Genomic DNA, 24,002 nt, shown 5'->3' on the forward strand with positions numbered 1-24,002 from the left:
CAAAACACTAACCATCGTTTTTGGAACTTATACCTATACAGGTTTTTGGGAGTATAAAATTACACCGATTCAAGTTCACACGATGATTTAAAACTGTGGTACAGATTAACGTGGCGCGCAGCAAACCAGTTATCGTTTTTATATTATAATGTGTACGTCTAACAGTGTAAAACTTGTGACCATATCGTAGTGACGCAGTTATCGTACCACTGTGTACAACGGCGAAGAAACGGGCACAGTATCGATGCCACAAAGATAACTGTATATGGTTGACAAAATACATTGTGTTGTGTGGCACACAGTTTTGCTCAAGTTCGGCACCCGAAAATCGGTGTGACTACAATCCACAGAAACTTCAGGTCGAGCTCGTTTTATATGAACGCGTTCTAATGAGTAATGACTAGACTTTTAGTTGGCAAAGTACAACAACATACACAACATAATACTCTCTAATGTCGGGAGTTTTCACGAGCGCCACGCGCTTCTCGCTGTCACTGAAACGAACATCAATTTCCAGTGCTCGTGTAATCGATTGATGTTTTTTTTTCTCGACAACTTGAACTGCTTGTTAGAGGCTTACATTATTAATATTGGTGAGAATTTCACTATGCTGTGTAAAGTGTAGAAAACCGCTGGTGTCTTTAAAAGGGCAAAAACAATTTTTCGGATGAAACGTTAAGTATTCGTTACAAAGAGAATCGCTTGTTCGAGTGGTAAATTAATTTTCATGTTTCTCTGTGTGTGTGTCATACGTCTGCTCATACTTGGCCTGCGAGAAAGATGTCTATACTAATTGTAATGGTCGCACAGCCGGTCTTAAAAACAACGAAACAATCGATGTTATGGTCTGCTGCGGATGTGCTGTGGTAGATTTTAAGTGTACACCTATTTTGATTGAACTAACGAGCAGGAAAAGACTTGCTGGTTCCTCGTATTAAGTTTTTCCTAAGTTAAGGCTTAGACAAACACGTTTGATTTGAATACGATTACTGACGGTTTGTGTACAATAAATTAAAAACAAATGAAATAAAACTCTGTACTAACACACACACACATACGAATACACTCACAGGTGTGCAAACAAATGGGAGTTGAACGTCGCCGATTTTATTTTATTAAACCTCATGTTTGCTTAAACTCAAGCGACTACTAAAGGTCAGTTTATGTAATTTTTTATGTTCATTTTGTTTAGTGTTTATATATTCGTTGACCTGTGCAATAATCTCGACGAAGTATATCCAAACCGATTCAGTACAACAAATGATATCTTACTGCTGATAATTCCATTTCGGTAAAATAACCTCGACATTGGTAATCCGACGTTGAGGTGTTGCGCTGTGCAATAACCACAAAGCGACTCCGGTAAAACAATAGTACTTCGTAGTGCTGCACCTGTCATACGGTAGCAGAGATATTAATTTTTAATACAAAACCTATAGAGCTGGTGGGATGATACATCGACAAAACAAACGTACAGGAAGTTGCCTGGCCAAAAGCAACTGGAATCTAGTTCAATAATCTTTGGTTCCTGTTACACGAGAAAATATCAACATATAGCACACGGGAGCGGTCAAACTGTCAGGCAATTAGTATTTATATCATTTTTGTGTGAGTATATGAAGAGACTGTACAATGATGATAAAACTACACTCTGCTGGAATCGCTTGAGCGGTCATTTATAAAAAATTAATAACCGAAAAACCGTTGATGACAATCATTATAATTTCAATGATGAGGTCATAATATAATTTGGTGGCGTCTATGGTAAAGGGATAACTGACAGCTAACCGGTATACATTATTGACTATGGGAAAGGGGACATCCACATGGTTTTATTCTATGTGATTGGGTTTTATTTTAATTTCATAAACACATTCATTATCATTTATCATAGTGTTAAAATCGTGAATAAAATTAAATACCATATGTAAAAATCAGTTTCGTTTTCAGAATACAGATGCTCTCGAGGCTGACAAAAAAAGACGTTTGCGCATAAAATTACCTATAATACTTTTTATGCTTGATAAGTTTATATTTAATACACATATGATGTTTTATTGGTACTAGCCGGAGTAAAAAAAAAAAAAAAACTAAAACCCGTGTTCCCACGGATGCTAGTTTCTGAGTGACCGTAAACAAGATCATTAAGACTGTTCGGCGGCGTCACTTTTTTTACTCGTTTTTTTCTAAATGCTTTTATCCGTAGTTAACATTTTAAAAAATAAATTTACATATTTATATACAATTATCTGTATCAAATATTGGGGACTGTCAATTAGCTGAAATTTTCTATTCAATTTAAATTATACGCTTGAACGTCACTAGTTAGGCGTTGGATGAACACAAAGCGCTTTTATTAAAACAATTTTGTATTTATCCATCGCGTTTTATTCGTCATTTGTTTTTTAGTGAAGGTTCACGGCAAAAGCCACTCGGTCAAGTTTTAACACAGACAAAAATAAATTTACTCCGTCTTTGGGCGCAGATAAATATTATTTCATTGTTTTTGTTTGCGAACAAGCGCCATACAATTTCATTAATTAAGAATACGAATACTAGTACTGAAGGGTTTCCAAAACTGAGAAACAAGGAGAACTTAGTTTAACGTCGCTGTAGTACGTAAGACGAAGGAAAAAACCTGCTATTTTTTAAACGGCGAGCTTTACAACAACGCTACTGTAGACGTGACTACCGCCGTCGGGATTGCTGTTGAGAAAAACAATTAAGAAATAGATTCACATGGAATAGCACTAATATGAACTACGGTGGAATTTATCATTTGCGTTTGTCTAGTACCGATGTATCTTTCGGCCCTTGAGCTTAGACATTCTTACAGTAGTACCAAAAATGTCTGAGAACAGATTTTTTTAAAATAACCCGAGATTGCGAGTCACATTGTTTACAAGTGGCTAAAAAAATGCGATGGGATTAAAACGAAGTATACAATGATACATATCGATTAACTCGTAGGGTATATATTAATAATATCTATACTTAAAAGGAATGTTTTATTTATCTTTAACCTCTTGATAAGGGACTTGAAAAATATATAATATTACTTAGATTATTGACTTAAATACCAAAAAAATATTTCGTTATACCATTTTGATTTTCAATTTAGTTAAAATGCGAAACCTTCCGTACGTGATAAAAAACAAAGTGATGTCATTGTATTTATGTGTGTTTGTACCCCATTTTACAGATAACAAATAATATCCATGTATCCAAAGTCGACAACCTTCTTTGGCAGGTTCGTGAATTGAATATTTATATTTTATTTTAGTCTTGGACTGCATTGAGTGTACATAGTCGTCCAAGCAAATTGTCTGTCAAAAAAACATGGCAACCAAAATGGCAAAGTTGTCGCGGTTGTTGCGATGACCACCCAAATTATAAATGAAAACTTTTTCTTTTTTATTTGACAATAACAACAAATCACGGTCAACGGTACGCAAAAAAAAACAAAAATAGCACAATGATCATTGACCATTTTCATTCTTATTGGTGACCTACTATTGAATTTTAATGACCTATTCTATTATTACCATAACAATAACATACCGAATATTATGTGAATACAAAAATTGCCTTTGGCTGCAACTATTTTTTTAATACATATATTTCTGTTTTGTTAAGTTATTAAATACCTTAATAGTGAAAAATTCTGTTTATTTTTTCCTATAAAAAAAAACATCAAATGACTGTAAAATTAGCAAAAAATTACTTTTAATTTCCCTAAATATATTTAGACTTAATGAAAAAAATTCTCCGGTAAAATTAACAAAAGCAATACCAAAATAGTTCCAATAAACTTTATGTTGAGTAAATCATAATTTCTTGTTATTTCAAAAATTATCTTTGTCATAAGAATAAAAAAATTGTTAATTTTGTTTAATCAACAAAAAAAAAAAAAGTTATATTTAATGAATAAATAAAATTTATTAACAAAAATATTATTTTATGTATATTGTAAAATTTGTTGATTTTACTAAGTAGTGCAAGGAATGAAATTTTTAAATGGAAAATGAACAACTCGAGAAAAAATGGCTGAGAAAAGAATTCAAAACAAATAATTATGTCATAAATATTTATGACAAATTATGCGATCATAGCTTTTTATTCAAACTCTTGTAAAAAAAAAGTTTTTAAAATAATTTCCAGTTGACTTATATGTTTATTCCATTCAGATCCAAACACTTATATTTATATGTATACATCGTGATTCATTTATGATGAAACACTTAATTAATCAAAATATAAAAACAAAATTGAGAATTCAATTTTGGTTTCCTTTAATTTCATGTTTTTTCTCAATTTATCAATAATAAAGTATTTTTTTTTTTTGTTAATCCCTTATAAATTATAAGAGTGTCAACTTTAATTTTTATAAATGACAACGTACATAAATTATTAGCTTATTTAATGGATAATGATATTATTAAGAAAATTACTGGTCGATAACAACTTTTGTACCAGTAATACGAAAGTTATTGAAATTTTTTTATCTAGACGGAAGGAAGACTACACGCGGGAAATGATTAGTAATAAAAATAACAACCCGCGTTTTACTTTCAGCCGATATTATAAAATGTTAATAACTTCCGAAATACCGGTTCAAAAGTTGTTATCGGCCAGTAATTTTTTTAATAAGATCATTATCCATTAAATGAGCTAGTTAGTTATGTATGTTGTCATTTTGAAAAAATTAACTTGACACTTTTATAATTTATAAGGGATGAACATAATAAATACTTTATGATTGATAAATTGAAAAAAACGTATACCTAAAAGAAACAAAAACAAAATTCTCAATATTATTTTTATGTTTTGATTAATTAAGTAGTTCATAATAAATAATGTTCTGAGTATATATATGAAATTTCAGTAAACATGTTTCACTAAACTCTATCTGCTCAGCTTCATTAAGATCTTTGTGTTCACACTTGTTATAAATATCCCATACTCTTAATTTTTACCGTCTACTTTTATGTCATATAATTTATCGTTATGCTTTGACTTAAATTTTTACAGAAAATTAACAAACTTTACAGATTGTATAGTATATTATGATTTATATTTTTGAAAAATAGGTTTCATTTGATAGAATAAATTGCATCATTCTACTATTACTATCGTATTTTTATTGGGTGTCTCAACATTGTGTTTCTTTAGGTTTATTTCAATAATTCATTGAATACTCTAAAACATTTTATGTATTTCATAATCTTTGAAGTGAACTTCCTACTCAGCGGTGTGTAAATATCATATTTTTATGTTCGATTCATTGATTTTAAATTTTAGTATCGCTATTGTATCTTTGAATAGCGCGTAAACATAAGCACATTAGATTAAGATTTACCCACGTGGTCCCATTGTGTAGACAAGTATCAATAAAAGATGTAGCAGCAGCATAGGCAAAATGTTTTTGAAAACAACCATCTAGTCATAAGCGTGGACGTTGGAGTATGCCGCCTTATTTGTCCTCGGAAAACCATATAAAACGCTTTATAATTGGAGTCAACAAAGAAATTAACAAAGCCAAACTTGTAGGAGGCAGGAATTGACATATCAGTGATTTGTTTACGCAACACAAATCTTATGCGACATAATGACAATGTAATATGAGAAAATCAAGTTAACATGGCAATCAACAATAATCGATTGATATTCACAGGGTGTGCTCTCGAGCGTTTCGCAGAAAGTCTAGTGAGCATATTCGTTTAACATCAGTCGATAAATTATATCAGATGAAAAATGATAAGACGAATTAACATGATGCTTACTACGTGTGGTTGCGCTTGTTATCCGAATTAAAATTAATCAACAATTTTGCCGCGACTTTGGCGAAACGCGGCAAAGCTCATCAGTCAGTTTTTCAAATCCAACGTCAGTTCATATACTCACAAATATTGTTATTAACGATAATGTTGCTTTTAAAATAATACATTTCACTTCGCACAAATGGCGCCTTACGTTTTCGGCCTGATTTCATCGTTCATTCACCCAAAAACTGTCAGTGAGATAAGAAAATAATTTCTCAGTTTTCGAAGGTGTAAAATGTTTATATATATATATAAAAAAAAAAATCAAATCAAGAATATGCATTCGATTAATTCGGACGACTTCGTGACGAATTCAAACAACGGATTTATAGTTTTGCCGAGTTCATTTTTTTCACGGTCTATTGAAAAAAATGTATAATTATTTTTAGCTAAAAAACGACCACCCGTATGAAATGGTCAGTGTTTCTTTATGCACTGTTGAAGTTTTAATTAAACAACGGTTTTAGTCTTGTACGTTCTCGTGTGTCTCTTGTTCGACTTGTGGTCTGAACAAACATTTTAAATGGCTCTTGCGGTACACTACACGATACACAAATAGACTTTGCTAGACGGGGAACCGCGAGATTTGAAAGTTAATCGACCGGACTAGCTGCCGTTTTTTGGATAATGTAGGTGCACCGATAAAAATAACGAAAGAAAATAATAATAACAATAAAACCATACTTGCGGTCGGTGTTCGAATTTATTAAAAACTCACGTATGTGGAGCAGAAGAGTATCCACCGCAGCGCCATACTGTAGCTAAATCTGTTTCGCAATTATATTATAATAATAACAATAATAGTATTTTATTTTGTGTACCATACCGGAATAACGGCACGAGCGTATGGTTTTTTAAAACTACTTCCATTATATGCGGTGTAATACAAATATTTCCGATTTTCATTCCGCAGTATAGGTGTGACAAGAAAGCGCAGATTATCCAGAAGCGGCTTTCAAACGGTCGTGTATAAACAACGAAAAACGTGTTAGCAAATAGTTGTACTTTGTATTGATATAGGTCACTAATACAGGAGCGGTCAACGGTCTTCGTTTTGGAAGCCGTCGAAGTGTTATTTATTGCTACTTAATAATAATAATAATAATAACGACAAGCAGGTTGTACCGGCGAAGCATTCGGCTATTGGAAAAAGCGTCGAGAGGGAATCGCATGCATAAATTACCAAATGGTCTATTGTTTCGAACATAAAACCCATTTCAGTTTTGTCTTTGGCACCGCAGTACTTGCGTTTACAAAATAATAACAGTAATAAACTACACTTGTAACGAGAGTCGGTTGTAAAGTGCAGAGTGGTTGGGAGGAAGGTTACCCTGGACGTCTTATTGGCCGAACGGTTTCGTTCATTTTCACCGATGTGTTAGTAGCCTGTGTAACGTCTAAGTGTGCGTTAGTTGAGTCTTGTTGCAGAGAAGAGGGGCCCCGACAGGATATACAGAATGGTGCGAAACCGGAAAAGCCGCGTCTTCGTCGAATAAAGGACTATTTAAGCGTGTGGGAAACTCAATGCACCGTAACGCCGTCGAGGCTTACGTCTCTGAACCTCCACGTTAATAATTATTTTCATATTCCCCGACCCCGTCGTCTACCTAGCTTACAAGTCCCGGACCAATTAATGCAAACCCGGAAAACAAAGGGCACAATACAATAATAATTAATATCAAAAAACATCACTACTATTGTAGTAACGACCGCGGACCATTTGTGAAAAGGGAGCAGTTAACTTTACCAAAAAGCCGATTTCATGTGCGCTCGACATTTTGGCCGAGGAAAAAATATGTCGCTTCTCATTGTGAGTTATGATGTTTACGGGTGGATTAGTGCGAACCGTTTTTTGTTTTATAGTTTTTCTTTCCAACGTGCTCGTTTGACAAAGATAAGCAAAACAAATTTCAAAGTACTTATTTTATTGACACGCGTTTGGATCGCCCTTTGTGTCCTGCCGGGTGCAGAGTAATAACTACTGGCCGTGATAATAATTATTACTATCATACCGGCTTAAAAGTAATTACGAGCAAACCAAAACTTTATTAATAACAGCTAAATTGCCATCTGATATAAAACGTTGTTTCGAAGCGGATCATATGTTTAATTGTTTTATGTTGCCAAAGTATAAAAAGGGGTTCAGTAGGCATACTGTCCTGCCCAGTTATAATATTTCTGCTCTGTTGACACAGCAAACTTTCATTTTAATTCAACAACACAATGTACACACAAGAACCACAGACATACGGCTTCTTGACTCCATTCGTATGTTATTCTGGCGAAATGGGATCATTTACGTTAACCAATAAATTTTCAATTATATGAAAACACAATGAGGGTCGGTTGTTGGGTCGTCAACGCTTTCGCAAATCACTTAAACAAGCTGCATCGAGTGCCATTACAATATTACACAGAAATATTATTTTCTGACATTGTGTCGCGACTTCACACCTGAGAGGTTTCATTCACTCGCAGTCGATTATTTCATTTTAATTGTTGACACGCCAGCTGTTCTCAGAATAATTATGTGTTTAAAAATATGGCTTTTTCAATTAGACTCATAATTAATTACTGTTTAGTTGTATGAGCAAGGTTAACTTAAATAATTAAGGCATTAACAATAAGAGAAAATTTGTTTTTTTTTTTTAAGAATTTTGTCGAGTTCTCATAGTGTAATCGAAATATAATAAATTCACATTTAAAAATTAATTATGAATAGTTTAAGATTCTCAAATATTTGATTGTAAAGATAAATCTTAATAATTATTCAGTACTAATTTTTGAAAACCGGTGAAACGATGTGAGAAACGATAACCCGCTCGTTGGCTATTGACTGTACATGACATTTAAAGAACACGGCCAATGATCCTTTGGTAGTTTGCACTTAATCTATAAGACGATGTGCTCGGTCGGGTACTTCTATGTTTGCAACACGGAAAATCAACGGTAGACGTTCGTTGACAGTAACATTCACATTGGTTTAAAACTATGGCTGATGATGAATTACATTTGGTTATTTTATTTTACATGGGCGATTTCACTTTTGATATAAAAAAATAAAATTAAATAAATGTTAATGTAAATGTTGGCAAACTCGCGTTCGGAAATGTTCACACGAAAAATACATAACCTATTTGCATTGTTCTTGGCAGTGAGTCATCAAAAACTATATGAAAATGTAATTATTCTAATTGTTTAATGCTGACCGGATTCGATTCGGAACTAATCAAACACACAAGTGACCGCACCAAGTTTTTGTGACTGTATAACTTTATTTTCGGCTATTGGAATGTTGATTTTCGGCCGAGATGGAAATCTTCAAGGGAAAAATATTAAGACGGGTTATCGGTACAATTTACCAGCAGTATTTGTGCGTTTCATTAGTTTTTTAATTAGGCTAAATAGCGATAGGTGCGGTCGTGATTTCGTTCTAATTTTTATGTTTTCTGCTTATTCCAATCGAACCATGATCAAATGTATTTTGTTTTGTGGGCCGCTAATATCGACTAGCGAAACGTCAGCACAAATAGTTATAATTACTATCAACAGCAGCCGACGCAATCCTTTTGCTGGGCAAATATCGTAGGTCATAACTCGTAAATATAATTATAAAATATAATGGCCTATACGTTTACCTGTAACGAACTGCACCGAGCCGTTTTCACACTCGCTGCCCTATCACAAATCTTAACCAATTCGGCACACGTTCAAATAGTATTGTCTGATCGCAGTTGTATAAATATCAAGCGGCGTTGTTGTATCTTTATAATTTAGATTAATGTTAAACCATCAATCTATGAATGTCGGCGATTAAACATTTTTTTGCGCAGTGAAATAAGATATTTTAATAATACTTTTTCTTATCCCTCGTCGGTAAATTAAATTTATGGAAAACAAAGTAAAGACACGAACACCCTTTTGGGACGTTTTTAGCATTTATTCGTCGACCTCGACGCGTTTAATGTGGAAGCCATTTCGAATTTCGATTAAAACGAGATCGGAACGAAGACGGTTTCAATTTCTTCGGTTAAAGTCTTAACGAACGTCTTTTGTATTATTATTTTTATTGATTAAATATGTACATTCGGGTACTTTAGCCGTTTATTATTATAATACAGACTGTATTGAGATATCGTCACTCTAGGCACTGCACTGTCAAGTCGAACCAATAATAATATAAATATTATCTCGGCTGGAATCATTTTATTTCTTGCAGCCGTGTGATACGTTACAAAAAAAAAAAGACACAATTGTTTTTTTTCTCGATGGAGGGGTGAACAAGCGTGTTCACTTATACACTATAATAATCTGAATAAATTACGTTGTCTGTTATAATTATTACTATTGGGTAAACCGGTTGCGGTGTACAACAGCAGTCCTCTCGGCTAGTGATCTGATTTTTTTAAAGAGTAACCCATTCTCCTCCGTAGTTGCCGTCTCATCTTTACTACACGCGTTCTAAACACCGGCTATAAATAGCGTTTAAAGCAGTCACTGGGAAAGAACACGCGAAGACGATTTGCCGTGGCTATTAAGCTCAAAAACCCGTAACCCCCCCGACGGTCTTGAGAAACGGCAAGTCGCCACCTAACCGCGGACGGCCGCGAATTCAATTTGCGCAAAGCTCCGACGGTAAAATACAAGAAAATGGAAATTTCGACGTTTCCTTTTCGTTCCGAAACGGATTCAACAGCGAAAAATCATTTTCGCCCGGGGCCCTTTACTTGTAACTATGCACATTACACGACGGAACATTCGTGCCGGCGTCGGGGTTGATGGGGCGGAAAGCGAAACATAAACACAAACATGTATAATGTTATGATAAAAGTGTTTTTGGCTGTTGGTGTTCGCCGACGTTCTGTTAGTACGGAAGAGTGTACACACGAGTTGTCTTTAGGATATTTTACAGAATGCACGTAAACACAACCGTCCGTTTTTATCCGATAACCTGTAATTTAAAAACTATACCATTCGCGGCAGTCTACCCGCCCACAGTTCAAGCTCTGGATAGCCGCCGAACTGTACTCGGTACGATACGAATGGGGCCCGAGAATTATTGTAGCATTTCTATAAATTTCGATTTTTTATCTGCGCTAAACAACAGTTTTTCACCTCCGCGATTAGTTTATTCACAACTTGAGCTACCGACACAAATATCTCTCTGAATGAACGCCGGTGAAACTTACTAGTATAATAAGTGATATTCTGTCGTGAAAATGCAAAAAAAATAGACACCTCGCACTGAGATGGTTAAGTTTGTAGTCGGTTGGATTGCGAGTGGTAATAGTTGTCGAGTTAATTAAAAAAGATATTGAAACGTGGAAGAAAGATAGATTTTTCGTAAAAAAAAAACACCTGTATTTAAGTAACGAGTGTACCAGTCTTGTTTTGTGAATTCAAAAGTTATGCACACGTCGTTACGCATTTGCACGTTCAGTGTTTGGGTATTGGAATAAAAAAGTTATACAACGAGAGGTTTTCATTATTTTTATTTTGAGGTTCCGTTTGAGTATATTAATTTTGTAAAAATGTACACACGAACGAGAACATTATTACTGATAAACTATAGAATTTATTAAACACGTTTTTTGTGCACGACTAATACTAATACTACATCAGTAAGTCTTCTGTTATGCATATGCTTATAACGACGATACATTAATACGTTGCCATTTGCCATTTATTAATGCCGGATACTTTTTGTGTACCAATTACTTTTTTAATTATTAAAATGGAATCGACATATAACATTAATGTTATTCGTAGTGCTTTAGTCATCACGAACCTGACAATTAGATTAACATGGATACATCGTCAATAATTAAACAATCGGGCTGATATTAGACAGAATCCTATACAATTCGAAGGCTTTTGAACTAGTTTTTGATTATGTGATGTCCACTAGTGTTTTATTCACAAAATTATTGCAATTAATTTGCCAAATACATTAAATATTCAATATTATTTACCAAATTTATGTGAGTTTAGCACGTTGTGCACACATATTACTATCGGCAATCAAATTGAATTTAAATTTGAAGTACATTTCCCACTTAAATTTTGTCGATTTTAAGAAATATTGAATATATTTCTATTGAAAAAAAAATAATTTATATTGTACGCACATAGATTACACGAAACATGATGTTTCGCGAGAATATTAGGACCGGATAAAATTACACAATTTTACATGCTCCACACTAAAACAGACTCAAACTGGATTGTAAAAAAAAAAAATTAAAAACTTATATTCTCTTTTGATGTAAGTAAAAAATAATTATAACAAAGGCTACAAACGTATCAAATATTAACAGCTACAAGACAAATACATGAACTACAGACTGAAAACTTCAGTAGCATTCTACGGTTTGAGAAATCTACTAAAAATCTAATTATAAAAATATTAAACGATTATCAAACGTTTGTAATGGATCCGACATCCAGGCCAAAATAATATCTTCTCGGACTCGACCCATCCACCTAATAGATATATATATATATTTTAATTACCATATAGATCAAACTCACGTTTTAAATCCAAACACAGCAGTCCGGCCAAGACATAATAAAGCAACATCATGTTGTGAGGTCTCGTTCGACTGACTGCCGAGTGTTATAGTACTGCAAAGTCAGTTATATTTGTTCCGAAAGAAATACGCATAAGAGTTATTTTCGAGCACTTAATAAATTGACGTTTATTAAGAGTACACGGGCATTTCTAGCCGTTCAAGCACAACCGGTTGGGTTTCCATCGGGAAACCAAACGGACAAACAAAACTAATCCGATTTTCACGCACCGACAAAGCTCTTGATAGTTTTTCCGGCGTCAGGTAAATTTTCCGAAATAATTGTTCGTCTAATATTGAAACGATTGCGCGGGAACGTACCGGCAGATGTGTAGGCGGCACAGGACGATGAACCTTCCGCGACCGACAGACAAACGATACTGACTCGCGCGATAGTCTCTGGTCGCTTGCCGGCGTAGGATAACAGAGTCAAGTGACGGAGAAGATAGCGAGTGGATGTGAGTGTGTGCGTTGGTCGTCGGCGGCGGCAACAACTCACAGCAGGGTAGTCGTCACCGGTAGCCCCGAGACCGGCTTCTCCACTCCTCTTCTTGCCGTCGTCACTGCAGTCCGTTCCGCCCAAAAGACCATAATATTATATTATTATTTATTATTGTACACGTGAAAAAATATATATAACCCATTGCAGGGTAAGTACCTAACAGGACCCGTGAACTGCCACCAGTGTTAATGGTTCTGAAACTAAACCGTAACGACAATTGTAATATACTGTCGTCAAAGACTTTTTCAAGAAACGAATTTCCATCGAGTTTTTTTTTTATTAAAAATAATATTTAAATTAAGAACAGTATAAAAAACTTGATTCTATTATGAGAAAACAAACAAAACCAATGTCTTTAATTATTCGCATTTTTAAACAAAATAGAGCTGTTCATTTAGAATTATGAATTATTTTACAGAAAAAAAAAAGAGATTTATTCTTTTTAAAAACATTTTCGATTTAAATGACTGTTTAGAACTTAATTTCGCCACAATTATTTTTCCATTAGGAGAGTAAACATTACACTACAGAAGGTTCATTTTTAACAAGTGGTTAATCACAATCATTTGATTTTCAACACTATTTAATATATTAAAACAAATTTAAGTGTTTAAAATGCCAATTAAAATTAATCTGAATACCAAATGCTTATAAACAAAAGGTACAATTACTATTGGAAATGAAAAAATCTGACTTTCGACACTAAAACTCTAAAATAAAATTAGTAGACTTTTCGCTGGTGTCATTTAAAAAATAATAATTATCTTAGTTTTAGTACTGCGAAATTTATTATTTTAATTTATCATCAGTGAATTTGATTTTTTTGAAAATAAGTATTATTCATCAATTTAATGAGAACCTTTAAAATATCAACTCAAATTACAATTGATTTACAGATTTTGTAGTCGTTTTCATCATTTTAACACTTATAAAATGTAGAATCCATTTTTTTTATTCAATTCAATTTTTAATAAAGTAAAGCTGTCCGCGAGTAATGTACGTACTAGAGAAGGTATCGAATTTAATTTCGTTTATTATTAAGTAGAATTTCAAAAAAATATACATATTTTATTTAAAACAAAAAAATTGTCAGTAAGAATTAAAAATCTAAGTTTTGATTGAATCATTATAATCGATGCATTCAGTCGTTGGTCAGATAATTTTTTCCGAGTCAATCCAAAGTGATTCACGTCACCTAATCATTATAATAAGGATTACTATGTATAATAATAGCAATTGTCATTATGGTAAGTACGGCAGTGGAGTAATTGCTTTGGCCGAGTAAATGCGTCATTCTCTATCCCAACCGTTCAGTGACAGACAGTTAAGGATGTGCGGTCTGGCTACATTTTTAGCGGGTGGCGTACCGAAATAAGTAGACTTAAATTAATTTTCGTAACCGACTTTCCGTAAAGCTTAATGTCATGGTCTTCGTCTGTTTACCTGGCACGGAGAAATAAAAAAAAGGGGAGAAAATAATGTTGATTTGGGCTCGCGTTGCCTTCGCCATCAAAATCCAATGCTATATAAAGTACAAACACTTTAGCGAAGATGCTAATTTTTCATTACCTTGTAAACATTTAAAATAAAAATGATGCGCATAATTTATATTATAATTCTTTACAGGTGAACTGCCAAGCTGTGTTTACCAGACAAAAATGATTGCTGTGTTTTTTTAATGTTAAAAGGTTGCTAGCGTTATAAAAGCAAATTTGCTGTCGACAAAGACATACGTTTAGTTTTACCTACTTGTAAGTCGAGTTTCATATTTTGAGAAAAAGTAATTTCATATGGTTTCAAGAGGCTGATCTTTAAAGACATATGATTTCTAAGGATTTATTATCTGACAAAAAAAACAACACAGGGAATTTGCTGAATTTAGCATAAGTACACTAGCTCAATATTTATGTTATATAAAAAACCTTATAAACTTCAAAATAAAAGGTGTCAAGTTAGATTTGCACGTGTGATTGAAATATTGTTTAGTTTAATAATTAAGTTGCATATTTATCCAATCAAACAATTTTCTAAAAGTAATCTTAACTGAATTAGTTATTATTAATTATAATAATCTAGATCAATCATGTTTTCTTTTTTTTGTTTTATATATATATATAAATATAAAAAATATCGCGAAGGTAAAAATTAGAAAAGTTTGGGTTATTAAAAAGTAATATTTTTACTATGAAACGAGCAATACTTATTTTTATATTATACAGTGTATGTAGTAATAAAGGGATCGACAAAGTATGTTTATATTTTGTTAAACAACTAAAAGTTTTTCACGATTTTTACCGAGTAACTTAAATATTTTTTAATAAAAATTGTTGATGAAATTTACTCGTAACAATTATTCTTAGTCGTGCTTGTTGATACTCATACGACGTATTTTGACTATTATTTCATATGAAAAATGTATAATTATTTGATAATTAAATAAATTTATTAGCTGCACAAGATATTAATTTTCATTTAGGTATACCATAAAAAAGGAATAAACTTTTTGTATATTAAACTTTATTTTGTTTGAGTTGTTTAGAAATTTTTCGACATACAAGAATAAGAGAAATATATTTTTAAATTATATCAATATTAAGAAAAATCAATAGTTAAGATAGAATTAGTAACAAGATATCTGAACATTCTAATACAAATTAGAAAAATTATGTTATCAAAATTTGGATCAACGAAATAAAGTGTATATAAAGTGTATATAAATGTATATTATTTGTTATCTTGTTTATATTCAGAGATGTCTTTCTATCAACGATTACTCGGTAAGTTTTTATTTAAGAACCAGGTTCCAAAAAGAGATAATATTTTCCTATTTCTTGAATGTTTTATTTTTTTTAAAAATGTATTTGTGAACGAAACTGTTTTAAAAAATCAGATATTAATAAATATATGATGTTTTTTACTAATTAATTTATCAATTACTGGTATCTGAAAAATAGAAAAAAAATATTTTTAGATGAATGTGCTATTTTGAAACTAACAAAAATTAATTGTTAAATAAAAGGTTGATTTGGAATTTTAAAGAATATAACCATCCAACATTATTTTAGGAAAGATTTTTTGATTTATAGCCTATTATATTGTAATACCGGGTCAGTTATTTTCAATTCATTATTTATATCAAAATAGAATTAAATAAAAGCAATATTTGTTAATGTGTTCCATAAAAAAAGTAATTAAAAGAATGTTGGGGGAAGAGATTTTTTTTACAAAAAAAAGGAAAAATCTTTTTGCTATTTTGTAAATGCATAAAATTAAAGTATTCCTTGTAATTTTCATAAAAATCTTTAAGGCATTCAGTATACTTTGTATAAAATATCATTGTGGTATTTTTCATAATTTAAATAAAATGTTACAGGCATTTAGTTTTAGCCGAATATGTCAGTTAATCGATAGTCTGTTAAAGTTGGAAATATTTAGGCAATAATATAATTTAACCGACGAAGAAATATAACTACATTGAATGATTTTTGTGACACATTTTATGTTAAATTCTACTAATAACATTTCCAAAACGATCACAAGTTAAATTGTATTTTTGGATAATAATACAGCTATTCAATATTACTTGCAATACGTTGTGCAAACATTGTATAAAACTTTCAAAACGATTATAAACATTTTCTCAAAGTTGTTCAACTTAAAATCAAACATCATAAAATATCTAATAGTTTTCAACGTTATATTTTACATAACTATTTTTTACTAAGTAATATTTCTGACTATTATAATAGTTCTGAATGGTAAAACAATGACTAACATTTATTAGTCGTTTTAGTCATTTGATCGGAAAGATATTCCCACTATCAGTTATTCGAGGAAAACTTATTGAAATTTTAATATTTAGCGAAATGACTATAATTAAATAACAACTGAAATCGAGCAAGTTAATTTTTTTTTATTCTAGCAAACTGTTAATTTTATAAAATAGAATAAATGTGAACAAATTTAATTTTCCAAGCGAGAAAATTCAAGTAATTTACTATACTTTTAAGTTAAACATGTTTTTAATAAAATTATTATATTATATTATATTTGATTATAGTTAGATTTTAAGATTATCTGCAAATGTTGTGTTACAATCTTAGAAAATCTAATTGACATAAAAAAATACTTAAATATACTTCCAAAAAATAGCAAGAAAGTCATACAATATTCACATAGTAATTCTGTAATTTTTTTCAAGAGCTAAAGAATTCACAAAAATATAAAATCTGTTTTCATACTTTAAAATATTTATTTTCATAATAATCTAAGTATTAAGTTAATAATTAATCACCATTAAACTTAAAAAATTATTTTTGCTTTCTTAAAAGAATAATTTCTATACTACTGCTTGGAAAATAATTTGTTCAAAAAATGAATACAAGTTAATTCTTTTAACTCTAGTCACTCAGTTTCTAAATATAAAATAATAATCATGCTAAGAAAATTATTTTTGGTATATTTTAGTCTTATATATTTTTTATGAATTACTGTTTTTGTTCGTTCCTTATACCGTATAAAAAAGTCAACTTTTTTATTTTAACATACATATTTAACTAGCTCATAAAATAAAAAATTATCTAATTAAGGAAGTTATTGGTCAATAGCATATTTTGCCCTATTATTCCAGAATTCATCAATGTTTTAAAACATGGATTTTACGTTAGATTAGGTTAATATAAACAATATTGTATAATTTTTAAAAATATTAAAAATAGTGTTATAATAATTTGCATGGAGTTACATCAACACTGATATATATGTATATTTGTAAATAATGATGAGTAAAGTAAAAAATACTCTTTAGTTTACGTTTTATATAATTATTAAAATAATTATATAAGTTTTGTTTTTTTTAATTAACTGCAATGTAATAATAATATTGCTAATTATTATAGCCACACAATGTACACGAGAACTTTTAATGGTTTTGCGGGCAATAATACTATTTTATTATGTTTTCTTGAGTAAGGAATCATAATAAAACTCGAAAATTATAATTCTTGTGGTTTACGGAAATAAACGGATAAGTTCATTAAGAACAAAATGAAGTAAAATTAGTCAATCAATACGTATAGAAACTTTTAAAAGGTGTAACTACAGAAAGTGTATTTATGAAAATATAAATCATGTGTGCTTAAAAAATGTTAATTTTAATTACAAACGGAGGCTCAACCTGTCGACGCACTCTGTGGAAAGACAAATTCGGCTGGGACGAAGTGCACGAGTATTTCACGCCCGTTGAACGGAAACACACACACACATTTTAGTATTTACAATATACATATAAGTTCAACGAGCGGAAAATCCTTTTTATAAAGTTTACCCTTTTTCTTTAATCCATTTGGTTAAGTCGCAAATTGATTGTTCCGCAAGACTCATTTCGTTAGACACAATTAAGTAATACGTCGTATGGTTATAATCACTATAAGTTCTAGACCGAAATTTAAAATAAGTAAAAACTGAGTGATAACTCGATGACAAAATATTATCAAGATTAGAATTTTTGTCGATATTTTGGATTATTTGTAAATTGTCTGTTATTTTTTTTTTTTAATAAACGAGTTAATAAAAATACCTTCGCTTGAATTTAATAAGGTTCACGTTCACCATTTGCGAATCGATATTTGTGCTATTCAATTACTTTTTATATTTTAATACACTTAATGGTTTTAGCACAGCCGCGATTAAATATATAGTTTAAAAAAGGGACCGCGTGGAAGTAAAGTAAACCTAAATATTTATCTCAAACTACCAAAGTTTCAAGTGATACTTTGTAAGACCAACGAAAATTCGCGGAATTTTTCTTTTGTTTTATTTTGACTTGTTGTCGCAGTAATAGATTGGCCGGTAACGTATTGTAATGATATGTAACAGTAAACATGCAGCGATTATGGTGACGAAATTCAATACACTCGCAAGGGAATTTTTTAAAAATTTGGCCGAAATTTGCATACAATAATAATAACGTTTATCACAAGCAATAAGTTAATAGTTATTTACACATTCTGCGAGATTTGTTTTGGTACTACAACAAAGAGCACGAACTCAACGGTTTAGATCGCTTACGTTGTTCGACTTTTGTAAATAAAAAGTCGTTTTTTTCAGGATATATTGTATTTACTTTGTGCAAGTTATGCGGTTTACATGCGATTTCAAAAGAATCGAGAGTGTAATTTATGTATTTATTCGCAGCTATCAGATTCTATTTCTTGAACAGTAATCTCACTAAAAATAACTAGAGTTGTACTATTAGTGAAAAAAAAAAAAAATTAATGGAATACATTGAATTTTAGACGTTAGACAAGTTGACAGCTGGGGGTTTGAATTTTGTTCGATGACGACAGACAAAAAGATTATAGACACTCTACTAGATTCAAAATATAGTCAATTCATTTTGAGTTCATATTTATTCATGAGATCCGAAGAAACAATAGATAATAATTCAATTTTATTGTAATTAAATTAGCTCGTGTCCTCAATTGAATGGGATGTTTGCTAATAATACTGATCACAGAATATTCGAGAGCTTTGTGATACATTATCCGAAACATTAATGTAGCTAACAATATTACCTGATTTGCATCTTCATAGAAGATGCTAATAGTTTTAATTAAAATATATCCAAACAAGGTGGTCATGTTATATTTATTTGATAATCAATTATACTTGGTTTATACAAGTGCAATATTTCGTAAGAGGATTTTTTTTTTATCTTGGATATTTAAAACATGATTTTTATCATTTTTGATTGAAAATCAAATATTTTACAAAAAAAACCTCCTATATGTTATAGCATTAAATGTGGAGAATTATATTTTTAAAGTAAAATATTGCCTTGTATAAACAAAAATATTGAAAATTGTTAATTTACTTTCATTAATTCATTAAAAATAACAAAATCATAACCCTTATTCGTTATTGTTTTTGTACACGAGTCTTATTTATTGGTAATTTTAAGCGGTTGGTAAAATGTGAAAGAAATTATTTATGTGTAGATAATGATTAATTATAATGATGGACCTATCGTAGACATGAACGTTTTGGGAACACTAACGAGACCAGTCGTTTTACAAATCCACATCGTTTATGAAGTCTGAACGTATTCAAATATTGTTTTAGTTTAGTGTAGTATTCATCCAACAGCCAATGCGTATAGTAATATTGTTTTATAATTTCTATACGGGCGGATGGGCTTCCACAACAACGTACGCATTGTGTTCGTCAAATTATTAATCCTTCACTTTTTCATCAAGTAAAATAATTATAATTTCCAAAACCTATACTTTTCGATAAATAAAGAACAGTTGCTTAGAACTTCACCTTGCCAGGCGCCCAAACTGCTGTAATCTAGTGCTTATAGCTTTTATACTTGAAAGAGTCGTTTCGCAGCTTATTTTTCTACGAAATAACTGGGCCAAAATATCACGGCGATAATAATATATAAAATAATGCGAGCACATTACATTCCAGCGAAAAGCGCAAAGTTTGCTAACGAATTTATCTGAGCTGAGTGTAGCTGAATGCCTTTTTGTGTTGAACACAAAACGAAATTTCAATTTATTCGTTTGTAACATTCGACTGCTTTTCATAGGATCCGATTCCGTTGACTTCAGGCTAATCTTGCCATCCGTGATTTAAATTCCCCCGGGTAACCCTAAAGTCAATTAATGGGGATTGTGCAGCTAGAACGAGAGGCAACACTGTTTTCGATTAGTCACACCAGTCATTAGCGACACGATTTGTCTACGACCCAACGATTGGTAAATGTATCGTGCTATGGTTAGCACAAGAATAAGTTTCAAAATCATTAAGTGTTTTATTGGTTTTGTCAACTTGATGGATACGCGTGGAAAAGAAAAAAACATTTCCTCGAGAAATTTCACAGATTTACAAATGTTCACCGAGTGAATTACGTGGAATGTAAGCATAATATTTTACAAAAAAAACTGAACAGCATTAGGTCTATATTAATTACCCTAAAAAATATTATCCTTAATTATTTTTGAACTTGAGATTAAATATTCACTTCTACAGTAAACTATTTGTAAATCAGTATTTTAAATTTAACTTTCAAATAAAAAGTTGTTTAATTTGCTATGACTTAAATTATAGCCAATTGAAGAAATCATTGTTTTATATACTTCGATGGCATTAAAAATTAGTTTTTCTAGAATATTACAGTAATGGCAACAACATAAGTTACTGATAATATTTCATCTTATAATTATAACACAATTTTAATAAAATGGCACGTAAATTATTGACATAGGTCGTCTTTAACATACAATAATTTAATTGAAAATATTTTCAATTAAAAATAAACAACCAATTCAATTTTAAATTATTTAATAGCTGATTCACGAGAAAGCGCAATCATGTTTTCTTTTTTTGGTAAATATTAGATTTGCTTCTTTAAACTAGACAATACAAAATTAATTCCAACAAAGCATTTCCTGAAAATGGCTAAATATTTGTATCGATGTACAGAATTTAATTACTTATCAAAATAATTTTACATTTAATTTTAAAAAATATTACTATTATTAGTACTAATGACTTACTTTTTATTTCTTTAAGTCTTTGAGGAGAAAATAGACTTTAGCAAAACCTATTCTGAACACCAATAACTAAAAATAATTTTCCATAATATTATTATACTTATGAGCTGTATGACATATGAAGTGTATTCGTAAATGCATATATTTTAGAATAAATTCAAAATAAATGTATAGTTATTTGGGATGTGTACATTAACTAATAAAAATAAATTACTTTATACTATCTCTTAGACTCCTTTCCAGGTGAAACCTTAAAACCTACTTAAAAAAATTGATATTAATATTGAAAATGGATTGAATTAATTTTTTATTATAATAAAATCTTCAACCATAATAATACTGGTTATTAACATTAATATTTTTTACATTGTAAGTGAATTGAGAAGTATAAAGTATAAAGTTAAGCATTTATTGCTTTAAATATTTTACATGTGTTCTGTTGGTTTATTAAAAGCAATAAATATTTCAATTTTGTTTATCTAAAGATTAAAGATAGTTGTACCGCTTATAAGTGACTATAACTTTAACGATTTTTATGATAACTAAGAATTCCTTTTTAACATCATAGACGGTTATCAAAACTGTTTTCTATTGACTTGTACAACTTTTTGTTTTGCATCCTTCTTTGAAATGATAAATTGTTTTAGTATAATATTTTGTAGCATCCGGACAATTGTTGGTTACCATATATAATAATTATTCGTGCAGTTATAATTTATACTTCCGAACTAGGTGTCGTACTGATTTAATATATTTTAATTTTTCTTGGCATATGCAAAATTTTAGTCGAGCAGTAATATTTTGCGTGAAATGTTGACTTGATTAATGTCTAATTATGATTGATATTATAAGTAATGCATTGAAGAGACCATTTGACAAGTATATTAGTCAACACAATAATATCTTTGTAACAAAAAAGGTCGTATACCATAATATTTGTTGTATTAAGACAACTGTCGAGAATTATGTAGTATAAACACTATTTACAGATAAACATAATCCATTCATTGAACAAAATCAGACATTTGTTTTAAGAAATATAAATATCTAAATTTATGTCTATTAGAATAAAAAAACATGAATTGAATTATTCAATGCCGTTCTCGAGACATTTTTATGGGCAACCGTCTACTATTATAAAACCAGATTTGAATGGCAATAACTGTAAGTCATTGACTGTGTTTGTCTAACCAGTTTGCTTATTAGAAAATCATTTTAAAACTAACATAGTTTACAGTATTCGTTGATTGCAACATCAAGTACAAAATTCATCACTCTGAAATGAATTGAGCACCAAAAAAAAATTTCATAAATCATTATACATAAGTTTGTATTTGTAAATTAAACTAAGTAGCGCGAATTGGTTGTTAATGATTCGGATTCATGTCAAGAATATGTGTGATTCTATTACTTTTTTTTTCAATTAGATTGAATAATTATTAATCATGAGGTGGTTTGTAACAATATGAAAACAATAAGTTGTTGTTACTTAACTGATAATCAAATCGATAATTGTTATCGTATTACAGAAAAATTCCAACCTTGTTATGAATCACACATATTTGAAGAAATTTTGTATTAAATAAATTTCTTATCGTTCTTTTTTGTTCAAACAACTGATCTCGCTCATTTATTTTGTTTCTCTATAAAAACAAACATATCTCTTGTTTGAATTATGAATAACAAAGGTCAAACGCAATAAATGTTCTACGATATGTTAGAGATTTGTAAATCAGTGTAAGAACAACTAATGTACCATTAGAAAAATAAATCAGACGGAGGGACGATCGTCGTAAAGAGGATAGTCGTTGTTATATAATAATGATTTTTGAGTATGGTCGATAAACCGAATCCATTTACTTTGTATGAATATTATTGTTATATATTTTATTCTGTCGAGATTTAGCTTTTAGTTTCGATCCGTCGAACACAGACGACCACTATCTTTGTTGTCGGATATTTTTCCGCATGATTTCTTGACGTTTCTTCTGTGAATAATGAAACGCTGATTATTTTTCCACTGTTTTTAAATTATTTAATTTGTTACAATAGAAAAAAAATATAATAAATAAACGATTCAGAGACGGCTGCTGTACATGAAAAGCTAACAAGCGATCCATAAACCTGTAAATTGTATAATTGGTGTACTGGCGAGTAAATGGGCAGATATGCAAAGCTAATATCAAAGAGATTTCACAGATTTAAAATGCCGGTTTTTTTGAATTTATACAAATAAAAAATAATTACAAGATAATATCCTATTAAAACGATTATAGTTTGCGCCAACTGTTAACTTCTGCAGACCGTATATATATCGTGTAAAAAAAAAAAAAGAGACATTTCAATTGTATAACGTCCCAGACGCGAATCGTTAAACTACACTGGTCGACTTTCTAGTGAACACCTTTTCGGTGTATAGAAACTTGAGATTAGAATAAAGATACATAAGTGTGTGTGTACACATTGGTGGCTACAAAAATGGACAGCAATCATCGTAAATTATCATTTTGTCGTAGGTACTCAGTGTAGGCGGACGTAATGTGGTTTT

The 24,002-nt window shown here is 30.7% G+C and overlaps 1 protein-coding gene across 1 annotated transcript in view; it reads right to left on the minus strand.

Moving 5' to 3' along the window:
- The window catches only part of LOC126899747 (nephrin-like), a 45,051-nt gene extending 32,162 nt beyond the window's left edge, over positions 1–12,889 (minus strand). The window contains exon 1 of the mRNA XM_050674907.1: positions 12,354–12,889. Within this exon, the coding sequence (XP_050530864.1) occupies positions 12,354–12,405 (52 nt within the window). The 5' untranslated portion in view covers positions 12,406–12,889. The remainder of the gene's footprint in view (positions 1–12,353) is intronic.
- Between the last annotated feature and the right edge of the window lie 11,113 nt (positions 12,890–24,002).

This window comes from Daktulosphaira vitifoliae, unplaced genomic scaffold (assembly GCF_025091365.1).
Source record: "Daktulosphaira vitifoliae isolate Bord-2020 unplaced genomic scaffold, ASM2509136v1 Scaffold_2, whole genome shotgun sequence".
Lineage (NCBI taxonomy): Eukaryota > Metazoa > Arthropoda > Insecta > Hemiptera > Phylloxeridae > Daktulosphaira > Daktulosphaira vitifoliae.